The sequence below is a fragment of the Thermomyces lanuginosus genome, assembly GCF_041956635.1.
Source record: "Thermomyces lanuginosus strain ATCC 200065 unplaced genomic scaffold VTN49scaffold_7, whole genome shotgun sequence".
NCBI classification, from domain to species: Eukaryota; Fungi; Ascomycota; class Eurotiomycetes; order Eurotiales; family Trichocomaceae; genus Thermomyces; species Thermomyces lanuginosus.
This window is the reverse complement of record NW_027192341.1, coordinates 225,230-247,581: the sequence shown is the minus strand read 5'-3', so window position 1 is coordinate 247,581 and position 22,352 is coordinate 225,230. Positions and strand designations below refer to the sequence as shown.

At 53.1% G+C, this 22,352-nt stretch overlaps 10 protein-coding genes across 10 annotated transcripts; 8 read left to right on the top strand and 2 right to left on the bottom strand.

Moving 5' to 3' along the window:
* Window positions 1-176: 176 nt before the first annotated feature.
* VTN49DRAFT_7523 (uncharacterized protein) lies at window positions 177-413 on the bottom strand (the record flags this gene model as incomplete). Its single annotated transcript, XM_069415802.1, has 1 exon — window positions 177-413. One exon carries the CDS (start codon window positions 411-413, stop codon window positions 177-179), a length of 237 nt encoding a protein of 78 aa, XP_069271884.1.
* Window positions 414-494: 81 nt separating this feature from the next.
* On the top strand, window positions 495-859 carry VTN49DRAFT_7522 (uncharacterized protein; the record flags this gene model as incomplete). The annotated part of the gene is made up of 2 exons (XM_069415801.1): window positions 495-682; window positions 754-859. 2 exons carry the CDS (start codon window positions 495-497, stop codon window positions 857-859), a joined length of 294 nt encoding a protein of 97 aa, XP_069271883.1.
* A 146-nt stretch (window positions 860-1,005) lies between these two features.
* On the bottom strand, window positions 1,006-3,001 carry VTN49DRAFT_7521 (uncharacterized protein; the record flags this gene model as incomplete). Its single annotated transcript, XM_069415800.1, has 3 exons — window positions 1,006-1,976; window positions 2,033-2,630; window positions 2,684-3,001. The coding sequence occupies 3 exons, from the start codon at window positions 2,999-3,001 to the stop codon at window positions 1,006-1,008; spliced, it is 1,887 nt and encodes a 628-aa protein (XP_069271882.1).
* A 2,821-nt stretch (window positions 3,002-5,822) lies between these two features.
* VTN49DRAFT_7520 (uncharacterized protein) lies at window positions 5,823-6,840 on the top strand (the record flags this gene model as incomplete). The annotated part of the gene is made up of 2 exons (XM_069415799.1): window positions 5,823-6,077; window positions 6,157-6,840. 2 exons carry the CDS (start codon window positions 5,823-5,825, stop codon window positions 6,838-6,840), a joined length of 939 nt encoding a protein of 312 aa, XP_069271881.1.
* Window positions 6,841-7,709: 869 nt separating this feature from the next.
* Window positions 7,710-10,074, top strand: VTN49DRAFT_7519 (uncharacterized protein; the record flags this gene model as incomplete). Its single annotated transcript, XM_069415797.1, has 2 exons — window positions 7,710-8,170; window positions 8,232-10,074. 2 exons carry the CDS (start codon window positions 7,710-7,712, stop codon window positions 10,072-10,074), a joined length of 2,304 nt encoding a protein of 767 aa, XP_069271880.1.
* A 539-nt stretch (window positions 10,075-10,613) lies between these two features.
* VTN49DRAFT_7518 (uncharacterized protein) lies at window positions 10,614-11,320 on the top strand (the record flags this gene model as incomplete). Its single annotated transcript, XM_069415796.1, has 3 exons — window positions 10,614-10,630; window positions 10,702-10,862; window positions 10,929-11,320. The coding sequence occupies 3 exons, from the start codon at window positions 10,614-10,616 to the stop codon at window positions 11,318-11,320; spliced, it is 570 nt and encodes a 189-aa protein (XP_069271879.1).
* Window positions 11,321-12,268: 948 nt separating this feature from the next.
* On the top strand, window positions 12,269-12,616 carry VTN49DRAFT_7517 (uncharacterized protein; the record flags this gene model as incomplete). Its single annotated transcript, XM_069415795.1, has 3 exons — window positions 12,269-12,298; window positions 12,362-12,428; window positions 12,483-12,616. 3 exons carry the CDS (start codon window positions 12,269-12,271, stop codon window positions 12,614-12,616), a joined length of 231 nt encoding a protein of 76 aa, XP_069271878.1.
* Window positions 12,617-12,725: 109 nt separating this feature from the next.
* On the top strand, window positions 12,726-14,073 carry VTN49DRAFT_7516 (uncharacterized protein; the record flags this gene model as incomplete). The annotated part of the gene is made up of 7 exons (XM_069415794.1): window positions 12,726-12,737; window positions 12,796-12,831; window positions 12,899-12,912; window positions 12,961-13,024; window positions 13,078-13,762; window positions 13,816-13,986; window positions 14,042-14,073. 7 exons carry the CDS (start codon window positions 12,726-12,728, stop codon window positions 14,071-14,073), a joined length of 1,014 nt encoding a protein of 337 aa, XP_069271877.1.
* Window positions 14,074-14,912: 839 nt separating this feature from the next.
* VTN49DRAFT_7515 (uncharacterized protein) lies at window positions 14,913-18,020 on the top strand (the record flags this gene model as incomplete). The annotated part of the gene is made up of 15 exons (XM_069415793.1): window positions 14,913-15,573; window positions 15,631-15,919; window positions 15,969-15,982; window positions 16,033-16,171; window positions 16,232-16,344; window positions 16,397-16,524; window positions 16,576-16,786; window positions 16,834-16,945; window positions 16,993-17,040; window positions 17,087-17,150; window positions 17,199-17,291; window positions 17,345-17,430; window positions 17,488-17,567; window positions 17,642-17,748; window positions 17,814-18,020. The coding sequence occupies 15 exons, from the start codon at window positions 14,913-14,915 to the stop codon at window positions 18,018-18,020; spliced, it is 2,352 nt and encodes a 783-aa protein (XP_069271876.1).
* A 1,062-nt stretch (window positions 18,021-19,082) lies between these two features.
* VTN49DRAFT_7514 (uncharacterized protein) lies at window positions 19,083-22,260 on the top strand (the record flags this gene model as incomplete). The annotated part of the gene is made up of 2 exons (XM_069415792.1): window positions 19,083-19,319; window positions 19,429-22,260. The coding sequence occupies 2 exons, from the start codon at window positions 19,083-19,085 to the stop codon at window positions 22,258-22,260; spliced, it is 3,069 nt and encodes a 1,022-aa protein (XP_069271875.1).
* Window positions 22,261-22,352: the final 92 nt, after the last annotated feature.

The following is a 22,352-nucleotide window of genomic DNA, read 5'->3' as shown; positions in this document are numbered from 1 at the left end:
AAAAAAAGAAACCAAGGATCAATTGGAGCTGCTTGGAAAGGAAGGAAAGCTCCTCGAAACTCAAGGTAGAGGAGGGCAAAGTGCCTGCCTGGACTGCCAAGGCAATGGTTCCTTTCCCAATTCCTGGAGGGAAGTGGTTTGAACCCTACCAGCAGGCTTGACAGGATTATACAGACTTACGACTCTACAAGACAAGTCATTGAATCAATCCATTCAAGTCTGAACCCTGTTATCTGCGCTATGTCACACATCGCTGGATGGATCAGCAGATTTAAACAAATATGTTGTTGATAGCTGATGATTAAGAACAGGTAGATAGTAACAGCGCAATAAAACAATAGGAGAAACACATGTACATGACACGAACTTTGGTTATGCAAAACGATGCCAGGATGATTCCTGTTCCTGAGCATTCTCTCTCTCAGCTGATATTATTATTTTTCTTGTTTTTTTTTTTTTTCTTCTTTCTTCCTGGTTGATTCTCTTCCCTCGCAATGAAAACCTCCCTTCGACTGACCTCGCGTGTTCGCCTATCGCTCGCCCTTTTCTCCCGCATCTCAAAAGCAATCAAGGCCCGTTGCAGTATCGAAAACAATCCAACTCAATCAATATGCATGCGAGGGGAATGTGACAATGCTGGCACCTCATCAGTCCTATCGAGAATATCACAAATCATCCCGTCGTAAATCACCGGGCTGCCTCCCGTCAAAACAACAAAAGATGTCTAACTCAGATACGGCGCGGGGGTGTCAGATCTCTTAGAATCATCTCATCGTCCTTCGTCGAGTCGTTAAGCTGCGCAAGCCCCATCGGGCAATATCGCCTCGTGAAATGCAAACTTCATAATCATCTCTGCTGATGTATTTCTCTCTTTTTTTTTTGTTTTTTTTTTTTCTTTTTCTCGATCAAAAAGAGAGTGCTTCCCTTGCACTCTGCGCTCCCTAGAAAAAAAGAAAAAAAAAAAAAAGAAAACAGAAACTCGAACGTCAGAAATCGATCGTCAATCTATTCGACAATGATCTCCACTCCGGAGTTGGTGCGCAGTTCCTCGCTGCCGCGTGACTGGTGCCCGTTTTGGCGGCGGAATCCAGCGCCACGATCGGGAGCAGGGCCGCGAGGCTGTCTCAGCGGAAGTCGCTCTTGAGGCTGGCTGTCAAAGCCAACGCCAATCGGCCGGTTGCTGCCAATAGCGCCCGGTGACATCGACTGGCCGTCCTGCTGCTGCTGCTGCTGCTGGGGCTGTTGTTGCTGCTGCTGTTGCTCCCAGGAGAACATGCCCCGCAGCCGCCGCGGGCTGCCCGACGGACCCAGGCCAGTGCCGAGAGACAGACTGCCCAGGTTATTCACCAGGAGGTTCTCATCTCGCTGCGGCATACCCAAGGACGATCCAGACGGTGTCGGAGTAAGCGTAGGAGTGTTGGAAGCTGCACTGGTAGTGCCGTCGAACGGCTGCTGGAGACGATTGCCATTCGACTGCAGTGTGGCGGGGAAGCTCGCTGACGACGGAACGGGAGACGGCGTGTAGGATCGCAGGTCAGCAAAGGACTTGGCCGCGCGCAGGTTTTGCGAGTTGGCGAATCCGTTGGCCGAGTCCATGACGCCAAGGAAGGCCGAGTTGTGTCCTCGCATGGTGCCGTAATGGGCCGGGTTATCACTGCGCGCCTCGCCAAAGTCGATGGTTGCCGCGCGATTCAATCCCCGTCGTTGTGCATCCGCAGCCTGCACAGTGGACGGGACGGAGGAGAGCGGAGGACTGATGGAATCAGGCGGAACACGGAACACGTGGACCTGACGTTGGTCGCCAGTGCCCCGAGATGCATGGAACAGGCCCATGTTGTGTGCTAGCGTATGCACAGTGCGACGCTGGAGTGGAGTCAAAGTAGGAGGGAAGATGAGAACCTCCCTCTTGGGGTCCTCCTTGAACAGCAGCAGCTCATTGTAGAACTGAAGTGTTTGGCTGTCGTTGAGATCGACCTCTGCGTACAGTTAGTTTTGCGTGTTGGTATTAGAGTATTCGAGGTCCATGACTTACCCAGCTTGGAGTTGCGGTTGGAGACCGGCGACGGGGAGGTGGCCGGTGCGTGCGACAGAGACAAAGTGTTGTGCTGCAACTGAGATGCTGCCATGGGCCGGTGCTGCTCCTCGAGCTGACCGCGGCGCTCTCGCTTCTCGCGCTCAATCCGCTCCCGTTCCTGCAGCGGAAGCATCTTTTTATACTCCACACGCAGCTTCCGGCCCTGAAGCTCAAAGTGGTTCAACACCTCAATCACCGTCGCAGTCTCTTCCGCCGTGGTGAAGTTTGCAAAGGCCAGACCTCGGAAAACGCCATTGTCAAAATGATAGTTGAATGCGTAAGGAAGAGGCAGGTTCATGTCCGTCATCAGCTGCACCAATTGTTCCTTCTTCACGGCAAAGGGGATGTTCTTGATCACGATCGCCGTCGGGATCAGTTCATCCTCGCCATCCTGCTGGGTGTTGGTCGGATTGCCCGCATGAGAACTGGTGTGCTGGCCGGCGTGTTGCCCGGTCGGCTGTCCGGGGGCTAGGCTACCACCGAAGTGGTTCGTAGGTGCCGGCTGTTGCTGTTGCTGCGGCTGTGGCTGCGACACCGGCTGCTGATCCAGCCAAGTCTGCGTTTGTTAGCCACATCACTCTTTCGCTACCGAAAGGATGATATACGTACCGATGGGAGACCGGTGCGCCGCGTGGTGGGCTTTATCCTGCCCGTAGCAGAATTCATCGAGCTGAGCGAATGGGCACCACTGAATCCATTGGGATTCCACGTCTGCGAACCCGGCATGTCATAATTATAGTGGGTGTTGCTCGGGAGCGGACTGAGCCGTTCGACGCGGTTGTTGTCGTATCTGGCCAGCGGATCCTCATACAGGTTGCTTGGCATGGGCCCATAGGCGTCGAACTGCCGAGATGGCTGCCGGTTCAACGGCTGCTGCTGGTTGCGCTGCGAGCCTGGAGACCGGGACGAAGGGTTGTCGTGGTACATTTTCGGTCGGGGGTCCCAAGAGACTCGGTCGACGGGGTGAGAGAGTAATCAGCGATCGGGCGATACCAAAGCGACTGCACGTTTCAGAGAATCATAGGGGCATTCGGATCACGAGCGAGGCAGGCTATTTCCTGAGCATCGACCGAAAACGACCGACGAGGCGTGGACGACCGTGGCAACGGAGTTACGACAGGATGTGTGGAATGGAGCTGCCGAGTTGCGGTCTCGGGGGAATTTTACAACCCGTCCCGGCCGCGCGATGGCCGCGTGGAACAATGAATCCCGTGGAATGGAATGGACAACGGGAGATTGCAGAGCCGAGGCCTGAGAGCCACGACGTCAATCGCACCCGAGTATAATCCACGGGAATGGGTGGTTTGGAGGAGGTGTGCTTTTGGCAATTGAATAATTTTTTTTTTTTCTCGTGTTCGTTGGGAGATTGGCCGGAAAGATGGCGCTAGCACACGGAAAACCAGAGAGAGGCAAGACGATCGACCAAAACCCGACAAGCACAGAAGACGACCACACACAATGACGAGAGGGGAGATATAAAAGGACCGGAGAGCTACCTCGGGGAGAGAGAAATAGGGGAAAAGGGGGAGCGATGAAATTCCGCTGGACAGACTGAGATGGGGGATAGTCTTCTTGGGGGACGAGAAAGGGAGAGGCTTTGTCCAGGTGGGGTTTAGTCACCTGAGCTTAGGAGCCTTAGTGAGAAAGTCTCAGGGAGTCGCCTTGCCTTTCAGGCGTTAACGCAACTCCAGAGCAAGTCAATAGTCTACACATAGTCGGGTCCTCCCATTACCCACTCCCAAGCAGTTTATTTCGGAGTTTAGTTTCAGGGACATCCGCTCGAGTCAGGGATGCGCTCCTGCACCCCGATCCGCTACCAATGAGAATCATTCCGTCCCATCGCCACGACTTCCCGCGCTCCCGGCGCCATCCAGGTCCGTGTTGGTGGGAGCAGGAATTCCCCGGCCCCAGTGGCTAAACGTGCGCTTGGAAAGCGTTAAATTAGTGAGGCACTTAGGGCCCAGAATGATGGTCTTCCTAGCGCCCCCGAGTGAGCCACTCTGCTCAAAAACAGACTCCCTTCCCTTGGCGAGTCGGGGCGGGCCCTGAGGCTTGGAGCCTACGAGAGGACTCCCTTCGGATTCACCGAGGCTCTGGCTCCCTGTTCTAATTCTCGGGCTCTTTCCTAAAGGGTTCCAGTCCATGATTCTTGGGAAAATGGACACGGAGCTCCTCCACCCGCGGCGCCGTTTCAGCTTCAATTCAGGGGAAACCCGACTTGCTCGAGGAGACGGACTATGAGGAGGACGGCTTCTAGAAGCATGATCCATGCGGACTGTTTGGAAACAATGGGAGGAATGCGCCGTTTCGAGTCCGGACTAATTAGTTACTCGTCCATAGGTAACAAAGTACAAACACTGGCTGATTCGAAAACGGTGGTCATGGCAACTCGAGACCGCATGCAGCCATTCCGTTTGGTGTTGTGACTACGGACGTCTATGTCTGTGTATAAACCGCCCCCTGGAGTCAATAGCAACGCGAGCAGAGCGGCATGCACAGGAACTTATGCATGTGCATCCGAAAGTCTGCAGTGTGAACTTTGAGTGCGCATCTCATTCTAGTTACCATGATGATTATGGAAAAAGTGACGTATACTATCCTTCTCATTGGATACGAACGGTTAGGGGAAGAGGGAAGCATTCCAAGGCGCCACTTCGGATGCAAGATGCGAGCCCATTGAGTTTGATCGCCGAGCTCGAGCTCAAGCTCGAGCTTGCACTCGGAGCTTGCTCCGTGATAACCGAGTCTCAGCTTGAGATGGTTGATTATTCGCGGCGTTTAATTGCAATCTTCCCAGCCGAGACGTTACTTCATGCACTCATTCCTACTGGTACAGGACTTAGGATTCAAGTGATCACAGTCTCGACTGTGAACGGACAAGAATAGAACGTTACTTCCGCCGCGAACGGTGCTGCAATTGCCGTGATGAGAAAGATTTCCCTTCGCGCGGTCGCCAATGCAGATAGGACAGGAGGCAGAGTCCACCTAGATCCAACAGAACGAGGACGGACGTGGTTGACAGATCCAAAGATCTAGAATGGCAAGGGCCAGGAGGCCGTTTCAAAGCCACATTGTACTAGCCCCTTTCCGGCTAGGAGGGCTTTACATAATCAAGGCTTGTCCTTGGCCGTTTGGCTCACTAATTTAGCGTCCACGAGTTTCCAATCTTGGAGCAGTCAATAATTCGCAGCCGTTGAGAAGGGAAGGGATGGATGGAATATCAGTGGAATCGGTGGATAATTTGGTCGTTGGAAACTTGGATCCGCCGGCAATCCGGAATCAAGTTCCATCTTATGAGCGTTGGACCGTCGGGAGCGACGTAGCTGTTCATAAGGAAGGGGAACGAATGCCAGGGCAACGTACACATATACATCTACTCGGTTATGCATAATCTTGCCTTGTTTGACAGCGGAGAGCAGTATTATTATGTGGTGATGGCCGAATTATGTTCATCAGAGTAAGATCAGGTAAGATGTTTGTTCCGGATCTGATAGAATAAACATGCTCGACATATCCGTCTTTGCACTGGTAGGGTTTAGGGGATACCCAGGATGGAGGCCTCTTAATTCGAATTGCTCCTCATATTTGTGGAGAGACTAGCAAATGGCTATTGCGTCAGAAAGCATGACCAATTACTCTTCTGAGTTCCGACCCTCAATCCATGAATAGCATCTCATTTTGATCAGACCATCCAGTCAAAATAACCGAGCTTGATAGCACAGAATTCAAACCCTGACGCCCTGTTCAAATGATCCGCAAGACCCTCCGATTACGGACCGCTAGCCCGGCCCAGCAAGATGTCCCCGTCACACACGTACCCGCCTTGGTTTACGGCACCGCATGGAAAAAGGATCAGACCGCGGATCTCGTCTACAGGGCCATCCGCGCGGGCTTTCGGGCTATTGATACTGCGGCCCAGCCAAAGCATTATCGGGAGGATCTCGTGGGGAGCGGCATTCGACGGGCGATCCGCGAGGGAATCGTGAGGCGGGATGAACTCTATGTAGGTGTCCCTACGGGCACTTCGTAGCTTTTTCTATCTTTGTCTCTTTCAAAGATCAGTCCGTTGACGCTGCTGGCAGATTCAAACCAAGTTCACCTCCGTGGCGGGTCAAGATCGGTCCAACATGCCCTACGACCCCCAAGCGAGCATCTCGGAGCAAGTGCACGCATCGATCAAATCGTCGTTGCATAATCTCCGCATCTCTGAGACGGGAGAGAGCGACGACAACAGCTACATCGATACGCTGGTGCTGCACTCACCCTTGCCCACCTTGAAGGACACCATCGAAGCCTGGACAACCGTAGAGACGTACGTGCCGCACCACATTCGCAATGTGGGCATCTCCAACTGTCCCGAAGGCACCTTGGAGGCCCTTTACAACTCTCCCCAGGTCCGCATCAAACCTGCCGTGGTCCAGAACCGCTTCTACGCCGACACGGGGTACGATGCGGCTGTCCGCGCGTTCTGCCGGCAGCATGACATGATCTATCAAAGTTTTTGGACCCTAACCGCAAACCTACGACTTCTCAGGTCCCGGCCCGTAGCCGAGCTTGCCAACTTGGCAGGGATCAGCAAGGCGGCCGCTGTGTATGCCCTGGTCCTGGGACTCCAGAACACCGTGGTCTTAGATGGCACCACGAACGACGCCCACATGGTCGATGACCTGCAGTCTCTAGATCGAATAATCGCTCTCATCGAGAAAAACCCTGACGCATGGGCGGCTGTGATGGGGGAGTTCCGCCAGTTGATAGGTGATCCGTGAGGCCCATGTTACCTCGTCTATGACGTCTAGAGAGTTCTCACGGCGGTAAGTCGGAGGGAAGCTTGGAACCTTGCCGAACAAAATCCGTTCCCATCAACCAATCAACAACGCCAAAGCATCACGTAATCTTTGTAGTTGAAGTGGTCTGATTTGTAAACCCGGGTCATGTGATCCGCCCGCTGACTAACACATTCCCCTTCATAATTTTTTTAGGGCGCCTCCTCGCCCATCACGCCAAGACCCATCAATCGTTTGGAAGACTGCGAGAAATCAAGGAAGAACGCAGAAGGAGGAAAGGACAACAATGCCATCTTTCCATCTGATCTTCACCCAGTAGACGTCTCCTGCATGTCCTTTCCTGCATGACACTGTTCGTCGCGCTCGATTGAACGATTGTGCCGACGCTCTCTCCGCTTTTTCGTTCGTTGTGGTCGCTGACCGCCCTGGGCGACGTTTACGCCATCCCACCCCCTCAGCAGTTCGTCAACGCATCTGAACCCGCTTGGCAATTATCTTTTCAGCCGGCTTTTTCAGCACCTTTCTGTCATTCTGGACACACTTTCCGCTCTCCTGAATTTGCGATTCTCAGTGTACCTGTCTGAGTGCGGGCATAACCTCGTCCTGGGCGTGGAATTGCCCCTCAATCATTGCCACCGGCGCTCTGTCCCGGTGCGCTGTTAGCTTTTGATAAAAAAAAAAAAGAAGAAAAAGAACGAAGCTTGTTCATATTGAGGTCCTGCAGTTCCTCTCAACAGAGTTCTTTTCTTTAGCACGTGATTGAGATTCATCTTCGTTGGTTGAGAGCGACCTGCGGGTCGTCCTAGATTGCTTTGAAAGAAACAAAAGACCATCATCGATAACGCAACAAGATGACGACCCAAGCTTCATCTTCTCGCAAACGACCGGCTCCAGGCACCTCGCCACCGGTCAGTCAGCCAATGGTGTCCGTGCCAGGCTTTCAGAATTCCAACACTCAGTTGTCGAACGATCAATATCTGCCATGGAGTCATGACTCCTCCGCCCCAGTGGCCCCCTATGCTCTTGATGCTAGTGGTACCTACAATCCTGGCCAGTACCAGGTCAATCAGGATATGTCTTCGTCGACTCAGCTCGCCCGGAGGCCGATGAATCAGCTTGTCCGCAACAACCGGGGCTATGAACAACCACCGCCACCACCGCCTGCTCCGTCTTTATCCGACCCCGCCCCAAGTAACGATGCTTGGGGTGAAGGCGAGAGCCTGGCGGAATTACAGCAGAGGGCATTGATTGCAAAGAGAGAAGCCCAGGCAAAGCGGAGGCAAATTCCTCCCTTCGTGCAGAAGCTCAGTAGGTAGGTTTTGCTTACCTTCCAAGACTCGAAAATGTGTGGTGCGATGCTAACGAACGCGCAGTTTTCTGGACGAGTCCAAAAACACGGACCTTATTCGCTGGTCGGATGATGGGAACTCCTTTATTGTTCTCGACGAAGATGAGTTTGCACGGACATTGATCCCCGAATTATTCAAGCACAACAACTATGCCTCGTTTGTGCGCCAGCTCAACATGTACGGTTTCCACAAGAAAGTCGGCTTGTCGGACAATTCCATGAGAGCAAGCGAACGGAAGAACAAGAGTCCGAGTGAATACGCTAATCCGTACTTCAAGCGTGGCTACCCAGATTTGCTGTGGTTGATTCAAAAGCCCAAGAGCTCCCATTCCAAGAATAAGTCCAAGTCCAAGACCCCAGATGCCGAGACCGATGGCGACGAGTACGGAGAAGATGGGCGTGACGACCGCCGGAACCGCGGACAACTCACCCTATCGGGCCATCATGGCATTCTCCCCAAGGACCAACTGGCCAGCGTGTATCGCGAACTGCAGACAATTCGTCAGCAACAGCAGATCATTTCCAACACCATCAACAAATTGCGTCGTGAGCACGAGCAACTGTATGCGCAAGCCGCCAGTTTCCAAGAGCAGCACGCTCGCCATGAAAATTCGATCAACGCCATTCTGACGTTCCTTGCGACAGTTTACAACCGCAGTCTCCAGGCGGGCCACGATGGTCAGCAGAATCTGACAAACGCGTTCTCCGGCATCATTTCCTCGCAAGATCAAGGCAATGTTGTGGATGTGGGAAACAACTACGCGCTGAGCAATGTTTCGGGCGACAATATGAAGGCCTTCAAGAAGCAGCCTCTACTCCTGAAAGCGCCACCGGCACGAAACGACGTTACACCCCAAAGCGGCCGTGCAAGCACTCTATCCCCCACATCGAGCACTTCATACGACCGGCAATCGCCGCATTCACGCAAGCCGTCTCAAAAGCCAGGAAGTGTGGAGGAGCTTGGGGACGCCTCTTCAGGCCTGCCGCAATCCGGGTCGTCTGATAACAATCGCCAACTGCCGCAGCGCGACATCATGTCTGTCATTCAGAATAGCAACGCGAGCAATGGTGTCCAGACCACGTACGCGGACTTCCCGAACGTTCTGACGTCTCTTGAGACATCTGGAGGCAACACTGCCCTCTCGCCGAACCAACGCGCTGACATGCTTCGCCTGATGGCCAACGACACAAGTGCAGCGGACCCGAGCGCGGTATCGTCGTCGAACAATGCTCTCGTGACGCCGAATCCGCCACCGATGCCACAGAACTACGCCGATCGGCTCCAGAGCACACGGGAGGAGATTGACAACCTGGTGAAGATGCAGGCCGAGCAGGATCGGTCGGTGCAGAACCTGACCAATCTCCTGCAGCCGCTCAGCCCGACCGGCACGATTCCTGGCATTTCGGACGGGAACGTGCCGCCACCACCTTTGGACCTGGACCAGATTTTCAACAGTCAAGACTACTTTACCGACATTCCTGACCTAGACAACAACAACAGCAACAATACCAATTTCAACAATGCAGACACTACTGGCGGCACTGGGAACGAAGCGAGCAATAACGATCTCTTCAACTTTGACAACGTGGCCGGCGGGCAGAACGTGGAGTCAGGTGTGGACAACGCCGGTGCCTCCAGCAACCAAATCGGGGGGGTTACAGGCTATTTCGATGGCTACGAGGGAACAATTGGCGCGGATGCTCCGGGAAGCAACGCGTTCGGACGGAGCGCACCAGAGCCGGGGCGTATCGTCGAGTCTGTTACCGACCGCGAGTCTCTGAGTCCGGCGCCAACGGTATCCAGCGTTGCGAACGCCGAGGGCGACTCGGGCATGAAGAATAGCCCGAAACGGCGCAAGCACTCTTGATTGCCCTTCGCTGTTTCATATACATTCCTTTGTATCGTTTATCTTGCGATTGGACTGATGCTGTGACGTTTACCAGTTGATTTGGATTTGTATGCAAGTCTATGATGCTGGGATTGGAACGGATACTACGGTTATGATGTTACTGTAATACAGGGGGAGGGCTTGTGTTTGCATGCTCATGTTGTGTTTGTTTCAGATGATCATGAACTTGTCATGGGATTCTGCAGGGTAGTTGCTTATATGTTGGTTTCTTGTAATTAAGACTTGTCGACAAAAGTTGGATTCCATGTTAGCTTTTCTGCCGAAAGCCCATAGAGCCGGCTCCATATGCGACTCCTTCTCGAGGCGGCAAAGTCACGTGTTCTCTAGAGGCCAATTTGAGAGGTGGCCACTAGATAGAACCTTGGGATAATAAAATGAATTTTCCGCGAGCCGATTGAAGCTGCGTCGACCGGTTTATTAATTTCTTTTAGATTTTTCTTTCTTCTTCTCACCCTTTCTTTTTGCGAGAAAGTTCCTTCGGCTGATTATTGCCCAAGATGGTGTCCCCTCAAGTGTCAGTTGCCTGCCGACGTGCGCAATGGGCTGGAGAATGGCTTGGAAGCTGACTGCAAGGGAGTTTTACAGAACCAACATGGTCCTTATTCTTGGACTGATGCAGCTGTCCAAGAAGGTGCCATTCGACAACCCGGACGTCTTGTTTGGGGTTCGCTGTCTGTACATTGCGTCGAACGTACTTATCTTTGGGCTGTATCTCTACGTGCAGTCTGTAATCAATAAGAAGAAGGGTAGGTTTTCCTCCTTCCAGTGAGAGGAATGGGACCGTGTTCATACTGACTGTGGGAATTGAATAGATTTGACCACCCTCAAATACGTCGAGCCCGCACCGCTCGGCTCCGGCGAGGAGCCCAAGCCCGTCACCACGACGGTGCAGGAGTACGACCGCACACAGCTGCGCAACCAGTTCAAGGCGCAGCTGATGGGCATCGGCATGATGGTCGTGATGCACCTGTGGTTCAAGTACAAGAACCCGCTGCTGATCCAGTCGATTATTCCGGTCAAGAGCGCGCTCGAGTCCAATCTGGTCAAGATCCACGTCTTTGGCAAGCCTGCTACGGGCAATCTTGCACGGCCGTGGAAGTCCGCGCAGGGCTTCCTGGGAATGACCTCGGGAGAGATCAAGACGGATAAGGCGTCGGTTGAGAATGCGGAGCGGAATTACCGCGGGGGCGTCAAGGAGGACTAAATTGATCGACCATAGATGGGGCCTGTCAATGCCCACCCACTTTCGGGTGGTTTTCTCTGTCTGTATTTTATATATTTCTGCCGCGGGACAATGTGCATACATAGGACGGAAGGAGCAATGCGCAATGGAATGATTTCGTTACTGGCATTCGGAATGGTTCGGCCCGCTTCCTTTGGGAATCCGGTCCGCAGGCGTTTTTCCGCTGGTCGAATGGAGCTGCCGTCCAGTTCATGTCCGCGAATATGCCAGCAGTAGCCGAGTAATGTTAGGAAACACTGCTACATTATGCGTTGAGTCGGCAAATCTCGGACAGACGGCTGATCTGAAGAATGCTGGACCGGAGATTCACGGAATATCCGATCCCTGTGGGAGGCTACCAGGTTACTCACGGTATCAGACAGTATTCAGTATCAAGCCTGATCAAGATGAGTGTTTTGAATATTGAAGATGGATAATAACGGGACTGAGGGCACAGGCGCAAGTGAGTCGAGCCCATCAGATCAGACCACAGTACTCCGTATTGTGTTAAGGTTTACCGCTCATAATCGGGTGAATGCCTGAGGCCACAATCCGATGATCTCATCGACCGAGCAACCCGATTGTACTGGTCTTCCGTTCCCAGTAGGTTATCTAGTAATTACTCCTCTGCCGCTTCCCGTCGGAATACTGGAGTAGATAGCCTAGGTTACCGACTAGCATTCCTTTTGCCTGCAGGTGCCGGATAACCTATGAAGTTCTCATTGGCTGTCGGTTGTACCTGGGATTGGCATGCCATGACATATTCCTGTTTTGCCCGGTGATGGACCTGACGAACGATCCATCATCACCGGACAATCTGATAGTATGACGATAGGGTTCAGCTGACAGCATTGATTACAAGCTCTCCTGATCATGAGAAAAGGGCGAGTGAGACAATGGTTCACCGAGTAAATCGAGAAGGCAATACAAATGAGTCACTCCACGGGGTACGGCACAAAGGTAGCATTTTCATCATTAGCTCTGACATCAGAGAGCTCGAGTTGATTCGATGCGGAATTCCAGAATCCACTGCATTTCAAAGACGGGCTTAGTCAGAGCTACCTCCTCCCGGTGACCCAATCTGATCGCAGTTGGTGACTAGGCTGTTGCGTCAATGGTCACCGAGTGGCCCGTTTTGTATAAGGGAGAAAAAAGCTCACGTATAAACATCATCCCCGCCACACCCCTCCGTCAAATTTTTGTTTTTCCTCTTCGCTTTCTGAGATTCTTGTCTTCGACAAACTCTCAGTTCGTGTGATTCGGACTGTGATCCTCTGAATTGTCCTCTCTGGTGAGTTTCTGTTGCGAGTTGTTTTCTTGTTCCATCGTCCTCGTGGACCAAGCTTGCTGACTTACCCCGCCATAGCTAAACGTCACCACCGCAAACATGGTTGTCAAGGTAGAGATCGATCAAAACATGGATTTTTGCGATAACCATCAGCTCATCAATTGATTAGGTCGGCATTAACGGCTTTGGCCGTATCGGACGAATTGTATGTTCAGAACCTGCTCACCTGCCCCCGCGTATCGAGATCAGCTAACCAACCTCCGTTTTGATAGGTCTTCCGCAACTCGTGAGTAGCTCCCATCCGGAATGGTACGCCGCGTCTGACATCTTTCAGCATTGAGCACGGCGAGGCCGAAGTCGTTGCTGTTAACGACCCCTTCATTGAGACCAAGTATGCGGTATGTATTGAGCCCCGCCATCGGTTCTGTCATCAGCGCTAACGCCGCAACAGGCCTACATGCTCAAGTATGATACTCAGCATGGCCAGTTCAAGGGCACGATCGAGATCGATGGCAACGATCTGATCGTCAACGGCAAGCGCGTCAAGTTCTACCAGGAGAAGGACCCCAGCAACATCCCGTGGTCGGAGAGCGGTGCTCAGTACATCGTCGAGTCCACCGGTGTCTTCACCACCAGCGAGAAGGCCTCGGCCCATCTGAAGGGTGGCGCCAAGAAGGTCGTCATCTCTGCTCCCTCGGCTGATGCGCCCATGTTCGTCATGGGTGTGAACCACGACAAGTACACCTCGGACATCCAGATCCTGTCCAACGCTTCTTGCACGACCAACTGCCTGGCTCCCCTGGCCAAGGTCGTCAATGACAACTGGGGTCTGGTTGAGGGTCTGATGACCACCGTCCACTCCTACACTGCCACCCAGAAGACTGTCGATGGTCCCTCGGCCAAGGACTGGCGTGGCGGCCGTACCGCGGCACAGAACATCATCCCCAGCAGCACCGGTGCTGCCAAGGCCGTCGGCAAGGTCATCCCGGAGCTGAACGGCAAGCTCACCGGTATGGCCATGCGTGTGCCGACCTCCAACGTCTCGGTCGTCGACCTGACCTGCCGCACCGAGAAGCCGGTCTCGTACGATGAGATCAAGGCTACCTTCAAGAAGTACGCCGAGGGCGAGCTGAAGGGTATGCACTGGGAATGTCCTTATCAGTTGCTCGTTATCGCTAACGATCCGCAGGCATTCTGAGCTACACCGAAGACGACGTTGTCTCGTCCGACCTGAACGGTGACTCGCACTCGTCCATCTTCGATGCCAAGGCCGGCATTGCCCTGAACCCCAACTTCATCAAGCTGGTCGCTTGGTACGACAACGAGTGGGGCTACTCCCGCCGTGTTGTTGACCTGATCGGTAAGTCCTCTTTGGGCTCCGTGGGATCTGGACAGTGTCTAACGATTTTATACAGTGCACATTGCCAAGGTTGACGGCAATGCCTAAATGCCCATAAAAGCCGTTGAGAGATTCAACGATGATTGACGGTTCTATGATAATAGTGAAAATGCATGTACTTAATGAATGCAATGGTTGAACAATTGCTACAAGTAATCTTCCTAATCATATTAGAACTCCATTGTAATTGTGATTCAAGCACATGAGATATCGAGCCTTATCTCAGCCTGAATCTCTGGCTGAACTTCCCTGACTTCCTTGACTAAGCTCGGCTTCAGGCCACTGATTGGCTAGCACAAATCAATTCCCACGTGATGTTAGGAGGTTCCAGCTTCAACTTGGTAGCGCCTAAGAGTTGTTGATTGGATCTCTTCATATTTGATTCCTCTCTGGTGGTTTCGGATTCACGAGATTCGAAGCCCTCACCCACCGCGTCTTTTTTTTTTCTGCCCGCGCATTATTGCTGGGAGCCTGGTTCTGGAAAGTCACGTGGCTCCGGGCCTGAACTGCACTGGTGAGAGCAGTTCAGCTAGGACATCAATTCATTTCGTGAACTTCGAAGCGGCTCTGAGATTCAAGCGTGCTTCCTGTACAGTGGTTCTGTGTGGTCGGTTGTCTTTTTGCAAGTTCTTCTCTGGCGAAAGAATCATCTTCAATTGTCACCTGTTTTCTCAATTCCGGCATAGACGGAGTCTTTCCAGACTGGGTCCATTTGGGTTCTTGTTTAATGCAGCATTCTTACTGCATACGTACTATCTGAAAGAGTTTTGAGTGAAGTCATTCCTCATGGCGAGGATTCTTCCTGGCTAATAACGGGGGCATGAGGTGATTTGACTACTCTCGCACGTGTTTGTTCATTGAAGGTTGTCTACCCACGTCCCAGCACCATGGAGGAAGATGAGGACCTTGTTATGGGAGATGCCCCTGTCTCGCATCGAGTCCCTGTACAAAGTGGGATGACGGCAGAACCATCCTCGCGGGATGAAGAAGGGCATGGACCCCTGAAAAGAGATGCATCCACAGAGTCTTCACATTTATATTCTCAAAATGGGCGTCCGCAGCGCGGACAGTCTGTGCCCTCCTGTGAAACGCCTGGACTGGGTGGATATTCCGCTCCGGTCCCGAATTCAGGTGATCCAACCTGGAGGGATGTGGCTCGCTCTGTCGAGCAGGACATGCCCGCTGCTAGGTCCAGCGAGGATTCTGATAGCATGTTGGAAGTAAACTCTGACTGGTCGTCGGACGAGTCAATGCCAATCTCGTCTGGGCTTCCGCTGGCGTCACTCGCGACCGGATACTGTTATGATGTCCGGATGCGATATCACTGTCAGGTGCAAGCTTCGGCCGATCCGCATCCCGAGGATCCGCGCCGCATCCTCTACATCTACAAGGAGTTATGCTACGCCGGGCTCATCTACGACTCAAAGCTCAGCCCTAGTACGTTGGCGCCGCGGCCAATGCAGCGCATTGAAATTCGTGACGCCACGCAGGAGGAGATACAGCTTGTTCACACGCCGGACCATTATGCTTTTGTGGAGAGCACCAAGGGTTCGTCCTCTGCGAATTAGATTATCTGATTTCGTTTCTAATTAATGCTCAACGCAGACTTTTTCGATGAGGACCTGCTCAACCTCGAGAAGACTGGCAACTCCATCTACTATAACCGACTCAGCTTTTCTGCAGCACTTTTGTCGGCTGGAGGTGCCATCGAGACCTGTTTAGCTGTGGCCAGGCGCCAGGTGCGAAATGCTATTGCTGTAATCCGGCCGCCAGGGCACCATGCCGAGTGCGACCAGTCGATGGGCTTCTGCTTCTTCAACAATGTTTCAATCGCAGCCAAAGTGTGCCAGCGTCAGTTGGGTGATGCGTGCCGGAAAATCATGATTCTTGACTGGTGTGTATAATGTCATACTCAGGATGATTATTTGGACTGACTTCTCCAGGGACGCCCACCATGGTGAGTAGACCGGCGGGTGTGGTGAGTGTTCCTCCACTGACCGCGGCAAGGAAACGGCATCCAGAAGGCATTTTACGATGATCCGGATGTCCTGTATATCTCTCTACACGTCTATGAAGATGGCAGATTCTACCCCGGTGGCCCAGAGGGGAACTACGACCATATCGGGGAAGGACTGGGCATTGGGAAGTAAGTTGGCCCATCCATTATCGAGCTTGGATCCTCGCTGACGTCTTGTTCCCTGTCTAGAAACGTCAACATCCCGTGGCCTTCACAGGGCATGGGGGATGGCGACTACATGTATGCTTTCCAGCACGTAGTGATGCCTATTGCTACCGAGTTTGATCCGGATCTAGTCATCGGTAGGTATCGCATCGCTGACCTTTTGTGATGAATAGCGTTGACCGCGAACAGTGGCCTCCGGATTTGATGCTGCGGCAGGCGATGAACTGGGCGGATGCTTTGTCACTCCAGCTTGTTATGCCCACATGACGCACATGCTGATGACTCTGGCCAACGGTAAAGTGGCTGTCTGCTTGGAGGTACGTTTTCTGCCCTGTATAAGGGACTATTTCATGTTGATATCTCCTTAGGGAGGCTATAATTTCCGGGCCATCTCAAAGTCAGCAGTGGCAGTGGCCAAAACTCTAATGGGTGAGCCGCCGGACCGGCTCGAAGCGACAAAGGCATCTAGGGCTGCCGTTCAGGTCGTCAACCAAGTGAGGACCACACTCTCCAGGTATTGGAAGTGCATGTATCCGAAGGCTCCTATCCAGGAGGGTCTTTTCACTGATCGATTCCATGGTAAGTGTCTGCTTAGCCAGTGTGTCTGCACACGCTGACTGCGTCAGATATCATCCGCGCCTATCAGGCGAAGCAGTTGTACGAGAGCCACAAACTCACCAGTTTGTGGATCTACCGTACGACGATTTCCAAATCGTTCGAGAACCAGGTGTTGGCGAGGTGAGTTCCCTTGCATGGATTGCTATGTCCGGTGCTGACTATCGTAGTCCAAACTACGACCAAGCTGTGCCATTGCTTGTAATCTTCCATGACCCGTAGGTCCCAATAAAAAAAATAGGTGGTCGACGCTCACCCTAGTAGGCCAGAAATTATGGGTATCCATCACCCGATTACGCATCGTTTGGAGGCACATAACTGCTGGCTCGTACGTTCGAAATCCTTATTTGGATGGTCAAGGCTAACTAATACTAAGGCCGATATCGTCAAGGATTACGTTGCTTGGGCTGTTGGCAAGGGTTACGGCGTTATTGATGTCAACATCCCCAAGCATGTCACCATGCAAGACGTATGTACAGCTGCGTACGCCCGATTCCTGGACTGACAGTTGTCTGTTTTTAGGGTATCGGGAAATACGAAGATGAAGACGAGAACCGTCCCCATGCAACCGAAGAGCTGGCGTCATATTTGTGGGACAATTATATTGAGTATGTTTGTCCAAACCTAGTCTTGGGCCAGGGCAGCCTAGTTGCTGACAAGGGCAGGCCCAACGAAGCCACGCACATTTTCTTCCTAGGGGTTGGCGATGCCTTCTACGGCGTGGCCAATCTGTTGATCAACCGCGGTCCGTACTCACAGTTTCATCGGGTGAAACCCGATACCCAACACCCCGGTCCTTTGCTGACCTTATTCAAACAGATAGCATCTACCAACGCGTCAATAGCGTCATTTCGTTTGTCGCCGATAACCCCGTTCGGGCAGTGGCATCGCCCACGCAAGTCTGGTTGTCGCGATGGTACAAAGAGGTACGTACACGTTGTACCTGTCTTATTTCCATCCCGCCATTCGGCCACGTTCTCATCACACACAGAACTCTCTCGTTTTTGTCTCCCACACACACGGCGTGTGGAACAATTCAGAGAACCGTCGGAAGCCTTCGAAACGGTATGGCCGGCTCATCCAGTCGCCGCGGACGGGACTCAATGAGATGCTGCTACATCACAAGCAAGAAGTGTTCAAGTGGATCGAGGAGCGGGTCACAGCGGATGAGGAAGACGATGTAAGCGAGGAGAGTTGATTGTGAAATCTTTGTTTGCTTTATACGAAGGGAGCACGTGTGCGACTCTGCTGACCTGCCGTGAGTTTAAGGATGGGATACATGGGTAATTTATGTTTTTTTGAGATCTCTGCCTTGGTGCAGCATTCCACAATATAAGTAACTATCCCAGTTTCGCTTGCCGCCTTGCTGGGGAGCGTTACCTGGTGAAGTGACGACCTGCACCACCTAGATTGTACCTATTCACTGATCCTCTGGTCCAATTCAATAATTGTACTCCGTATCTTGAAAGTGAAACGAAATTCAACCCTGATACAAGGTTTTCCCAAACAGTCAGCTTTGTTTCCTGAATGGTCCATTGTCTGACCAATTAAAGAAACGGACTGATCAACAAGGTTAATTCTTTACCAAAGCAAGTTTAGTTTTCTCGAACAACTTACAACTCAGATGCCCCAGAGGCAAACTGCCCCCTGTAAACTCTTCTGTACTCAGTCACGACGATTGGAACCAGATTTCGTCAGTTTTTCTTGTCTTTTTTTTTTTTTTTCTTTTTTCGTTTGCTGGGTCCTTTGCATTGCCAGCCTGTGGTAATCGTGCTGGCAAGTTAAAACTATTTCCGGGGCCCAGGTGTGACTTGTTGATTGAATAATTGGCTATCTTATGCGGATTGCTGGTGTAGACACATCATTTTCGCTGTTCATCGAGAAGACTGAAGAACAGCTCTTCTCGCCTCGTTTTCTCTATTGTTTTCTTGGTGAAGGGAGGTTCTGATAGCTTGGACCTGGCCCAATCTTTATGCCTCCAAGGTCCTCGCTAGCACCTCAGCTGCATTCCATTCCTCAAAGCTTCCCTGTGCAGGTTCAAGGGCGTCGCTATCCATTTTGGAACGTTGTCCTTGCGTCGAGAACTTCCTATACAGTTGTCCAGCAGCACGGATATCGAGCCTGGCGGTTTTCTCCGGTCAATCTCCCTTCTAACCTCCCCTCGTGCCGTCCTTTTCTCCGTGACCTTCCAGCTCGACGAGCTCCGGCTCATCGGTCCTTCGCTTCTGTTACGCCGACTCAGACCGTCGTCGACGACACCATGGCCGAGGGCGGCGTCGTGCGCGTGACGGACAACCTCGAGCGGCCCGAGCTCGACGATCGCTCGTACCGAGTGATTCGGCTGCCGAACCAGCTGGAGGCATTGCTGGTTCATGATCCTGACACAGACAAGGCGAGTGCCTCGGTCAACGTCAATGTGGGAAATTTCTCCGACGACGATGACATGGCCGGCATGGCGCATGCGGTGGAGCATCTACTCTTCCTAGGTACGGAGAAGGTCAGTATATAGTTCCATCTTCGGAGCCCTTTTTTAAAGAAAGAGGGAAGTAAGAGAGAATAAGAAAATAATCCTTGCGGCGATTCTTTGACCGCTTTGCCGTGTGCAGTATCCCAAGGAGAACGCGTACAATCAATACCTGGCTGCGCATTCCGGATCGTCGAATGCCTACACCGGCGCCACCGAGACGAATTACTACTTTGAAGTCGCCGCTACGAACGAGCTGAGCGATCAACAACAACAACAACAACAAAATTCCGCGAATGCAAGTACGAATGAGGCAACGACGAACGGTGAAGTGGAAGGCAAGTCCAAAGAGCCACCCTTGTACGGCGCTCTGGACCGCTTCGCGCAGTTCTTTATTGCACCGCTGTTTTTGGAGTCGACGCTGGACCGCGAACTCCGTGCTGTGGATTCGGAGAATAAGAAGAACCTGCAGAGCGACGTGTGGCGATTGATGCAGCTGAACAAGTCGCTGTCCAATGATGCTCACCCGTACCATCATTTCTCCACGGGCAATTTGACGACGCTGCGCGATGAGCCGCTGAAACGCGGCGTCGACATCCGGCAGGAGTTTATTAACTTCCACAAGAAGCATTATTCGGCCAATCGGATGAAGTTGGTCGTCCTGGGACGAGAGTCGCTCGATGAGTTGGAGAAATGGGTCGTTGAGCTCTTCTCACCCGTAGAGAATAAGGATCTACCCCAGAACCGCTGGGATGACGTGCCCATCTTTTCGGAAGAGAATCTGTGCACGCAGGTCTTTGCTAAGCCTGTCATGGATTCCAGGTCGTTGGATATTTACTTCCCTTTCCTCGACGAGGAGAATCTGTACGAGACGTATCCGAGCCGATACATCAGCCATCTGATCGGCCATGAGGGTCCCGGCAGTATCTTGGCCTACATCAAGGCCAAGGGCTGGGCCAATGGGCTGTCGGCCGGCGCAATGCCCATCTGCCCCGGTTCCGCCTTCTTCACCATCACCGTGCGGCTGACCGAGGACGGGCTGACGCATTACCGCGAGGTCGTAAAGACCATTTTTGAGTACATCGCCATGATCAAAGAGCATCCGCCTGAGCAGTGGATCTTTGACGAGATGAAGAATCTCGCCGAGGTCGACTTCCGCTTCAAGCAAAAGTCCCCCGCCTCTCGGTTCACCAGCCGGCTAAGCAGCGTGATGCAGAAGCCCCTGCCGCGCGAGTGGCTCCTGAGCGGGACCTCTCTGCTGCGGAGGTTCGATCCGGAGCTGATCACCAAGGCTCTGTCGTACCTCCGTGCGGATAATTTCCGCCTCACGATCGTGTCGCAGACCTTCCCCGGTGACTGGGATCAGCGGGAGAAGTGGTACGGGACAGAGTACAAGGTGGAGAAGATTCCGGAGGACTTTATGAGCGAGATCCGCCAGGCGCTCGAGACGACCGCGGCCAACCGGATACCAGAGCTGCACATGCCGCACCGGAACGAGTTCATTCCAACCCGGCTGACAGTCGAAAAGAAGGAGGTTGACCAGCCGGCCAAGTCTCCCAAGATCATCCGCCACGATGACCACGTGCGGTTGTGGTACAAGAAGGACGATCGGTTCTGGGTTCCCAAGGCGACGGTGCACATCACGCTGCGCAACCCGCTGGTCTGGGCGACGCCGGCCAATCACGTCAAGACGAAGCTCTATTGCGAGCTTGTTCGCGATGCGCTGGTCGAGTACTCGTACGATGCTGAGCTGGCGGGCCTGGACTACAACCTGTCGGCAAGCATCTTCGGGCTGGAGATTTCTGTCGGAGGGTATAATGACAAGATGTCAGTACTGCTGGACAAGGTCGTGACGACCATGCGGGATCTGGTGGTCAACCCAGATCGGTTCCGAATCGTCAAGGAGCGGCTGACGCGGGCGTTCCGCAACGCCGAGTACCAGCAGCCGTACTACCAGGTCGGCGATCTGACGCGATACTTGACGGCGGAGAAGGTGTGGATCAACGAGCAGTACGCAGAGGAGCTGGTGCACATCGAGGCGGAGGACGTTGCGGCGTTTTTCCCGCAGATCCTGCGGCAGAACCACATCGAGGTGCTTGCGCACGGGAATTTGTACAAGGAGGACGCGCTCAAGATGACGGACATGGTAGAGTCTATCCTGCGCAGCCGGACTCTACCGCAAGCGCAGTGGCACGTGCGGCGCAACATGGTCTTCCCGCCCGGCAGCAACTACATCTACGAGCGCACGCTCAAGGACCCAGAGAACGTCAACAATTGCATCGAGTACTACCTGTTCCTGGGTAATGTGCGTGACCATGTGCTGCGGGCAAAGTTGCTCCTCTTTGCGCAAATGACCGAGGAGCCGGCATTTGATCAGCTGCGCAGCAAGGAGCAACTGGGCTACGTGGTGTGGAGCGGGCCCCGCTACTCGGCAACGACAATGGGCTACCGTGTAATCATCCAGAGTGAGCGCACGGCCGAGTACCTGTCCGCGCGCATCGACGCGTTCCTCGCCAACTTCGCGGGCACGCTGCAGGACATGTCAGACGAGGAGTTTGAGGGCCACAAGCGCAGCGTCATCAACCGCCGGCTCGAGAAGCTCAAGAACCTGGGTGCCGAGACGAACCGCTTCTGGACGCACATCGGCTCCGAATACTTTGACTTTGTGCAGCACGAGGTCGATGCCGCCACAGTACGGTCGCTCACCCGTGAGGATATGCTGGAATTCTACCGGCGGTACATTGACCCGGCGTCGGAGTCGCGCGCCAAGGTCGGTGTGCATCTCAACGCGCAGACGCCGAACGGCAAGAAGCGCGAGGAGCAGCAGCCTGCGGTCAATGGCACAGGTCCAGAGAAGAATGCGCCTGTCTACATCACCAACGTCCCTGAGTTCAAGGCCAAACTACCTGTGAGCGCAGGGCCGTCGCCGGTGGTGGATCTGAGCGAGTTTGAGGAGTTGGAGTCGAAGCTCTAGAGGTGGCAATACATTGGATAGGGTGGCAGTGTGTGTGTTACAGTATTAGAGTCGAATGTAACAATAGAGTATACTCTTTAGACCTACAGACT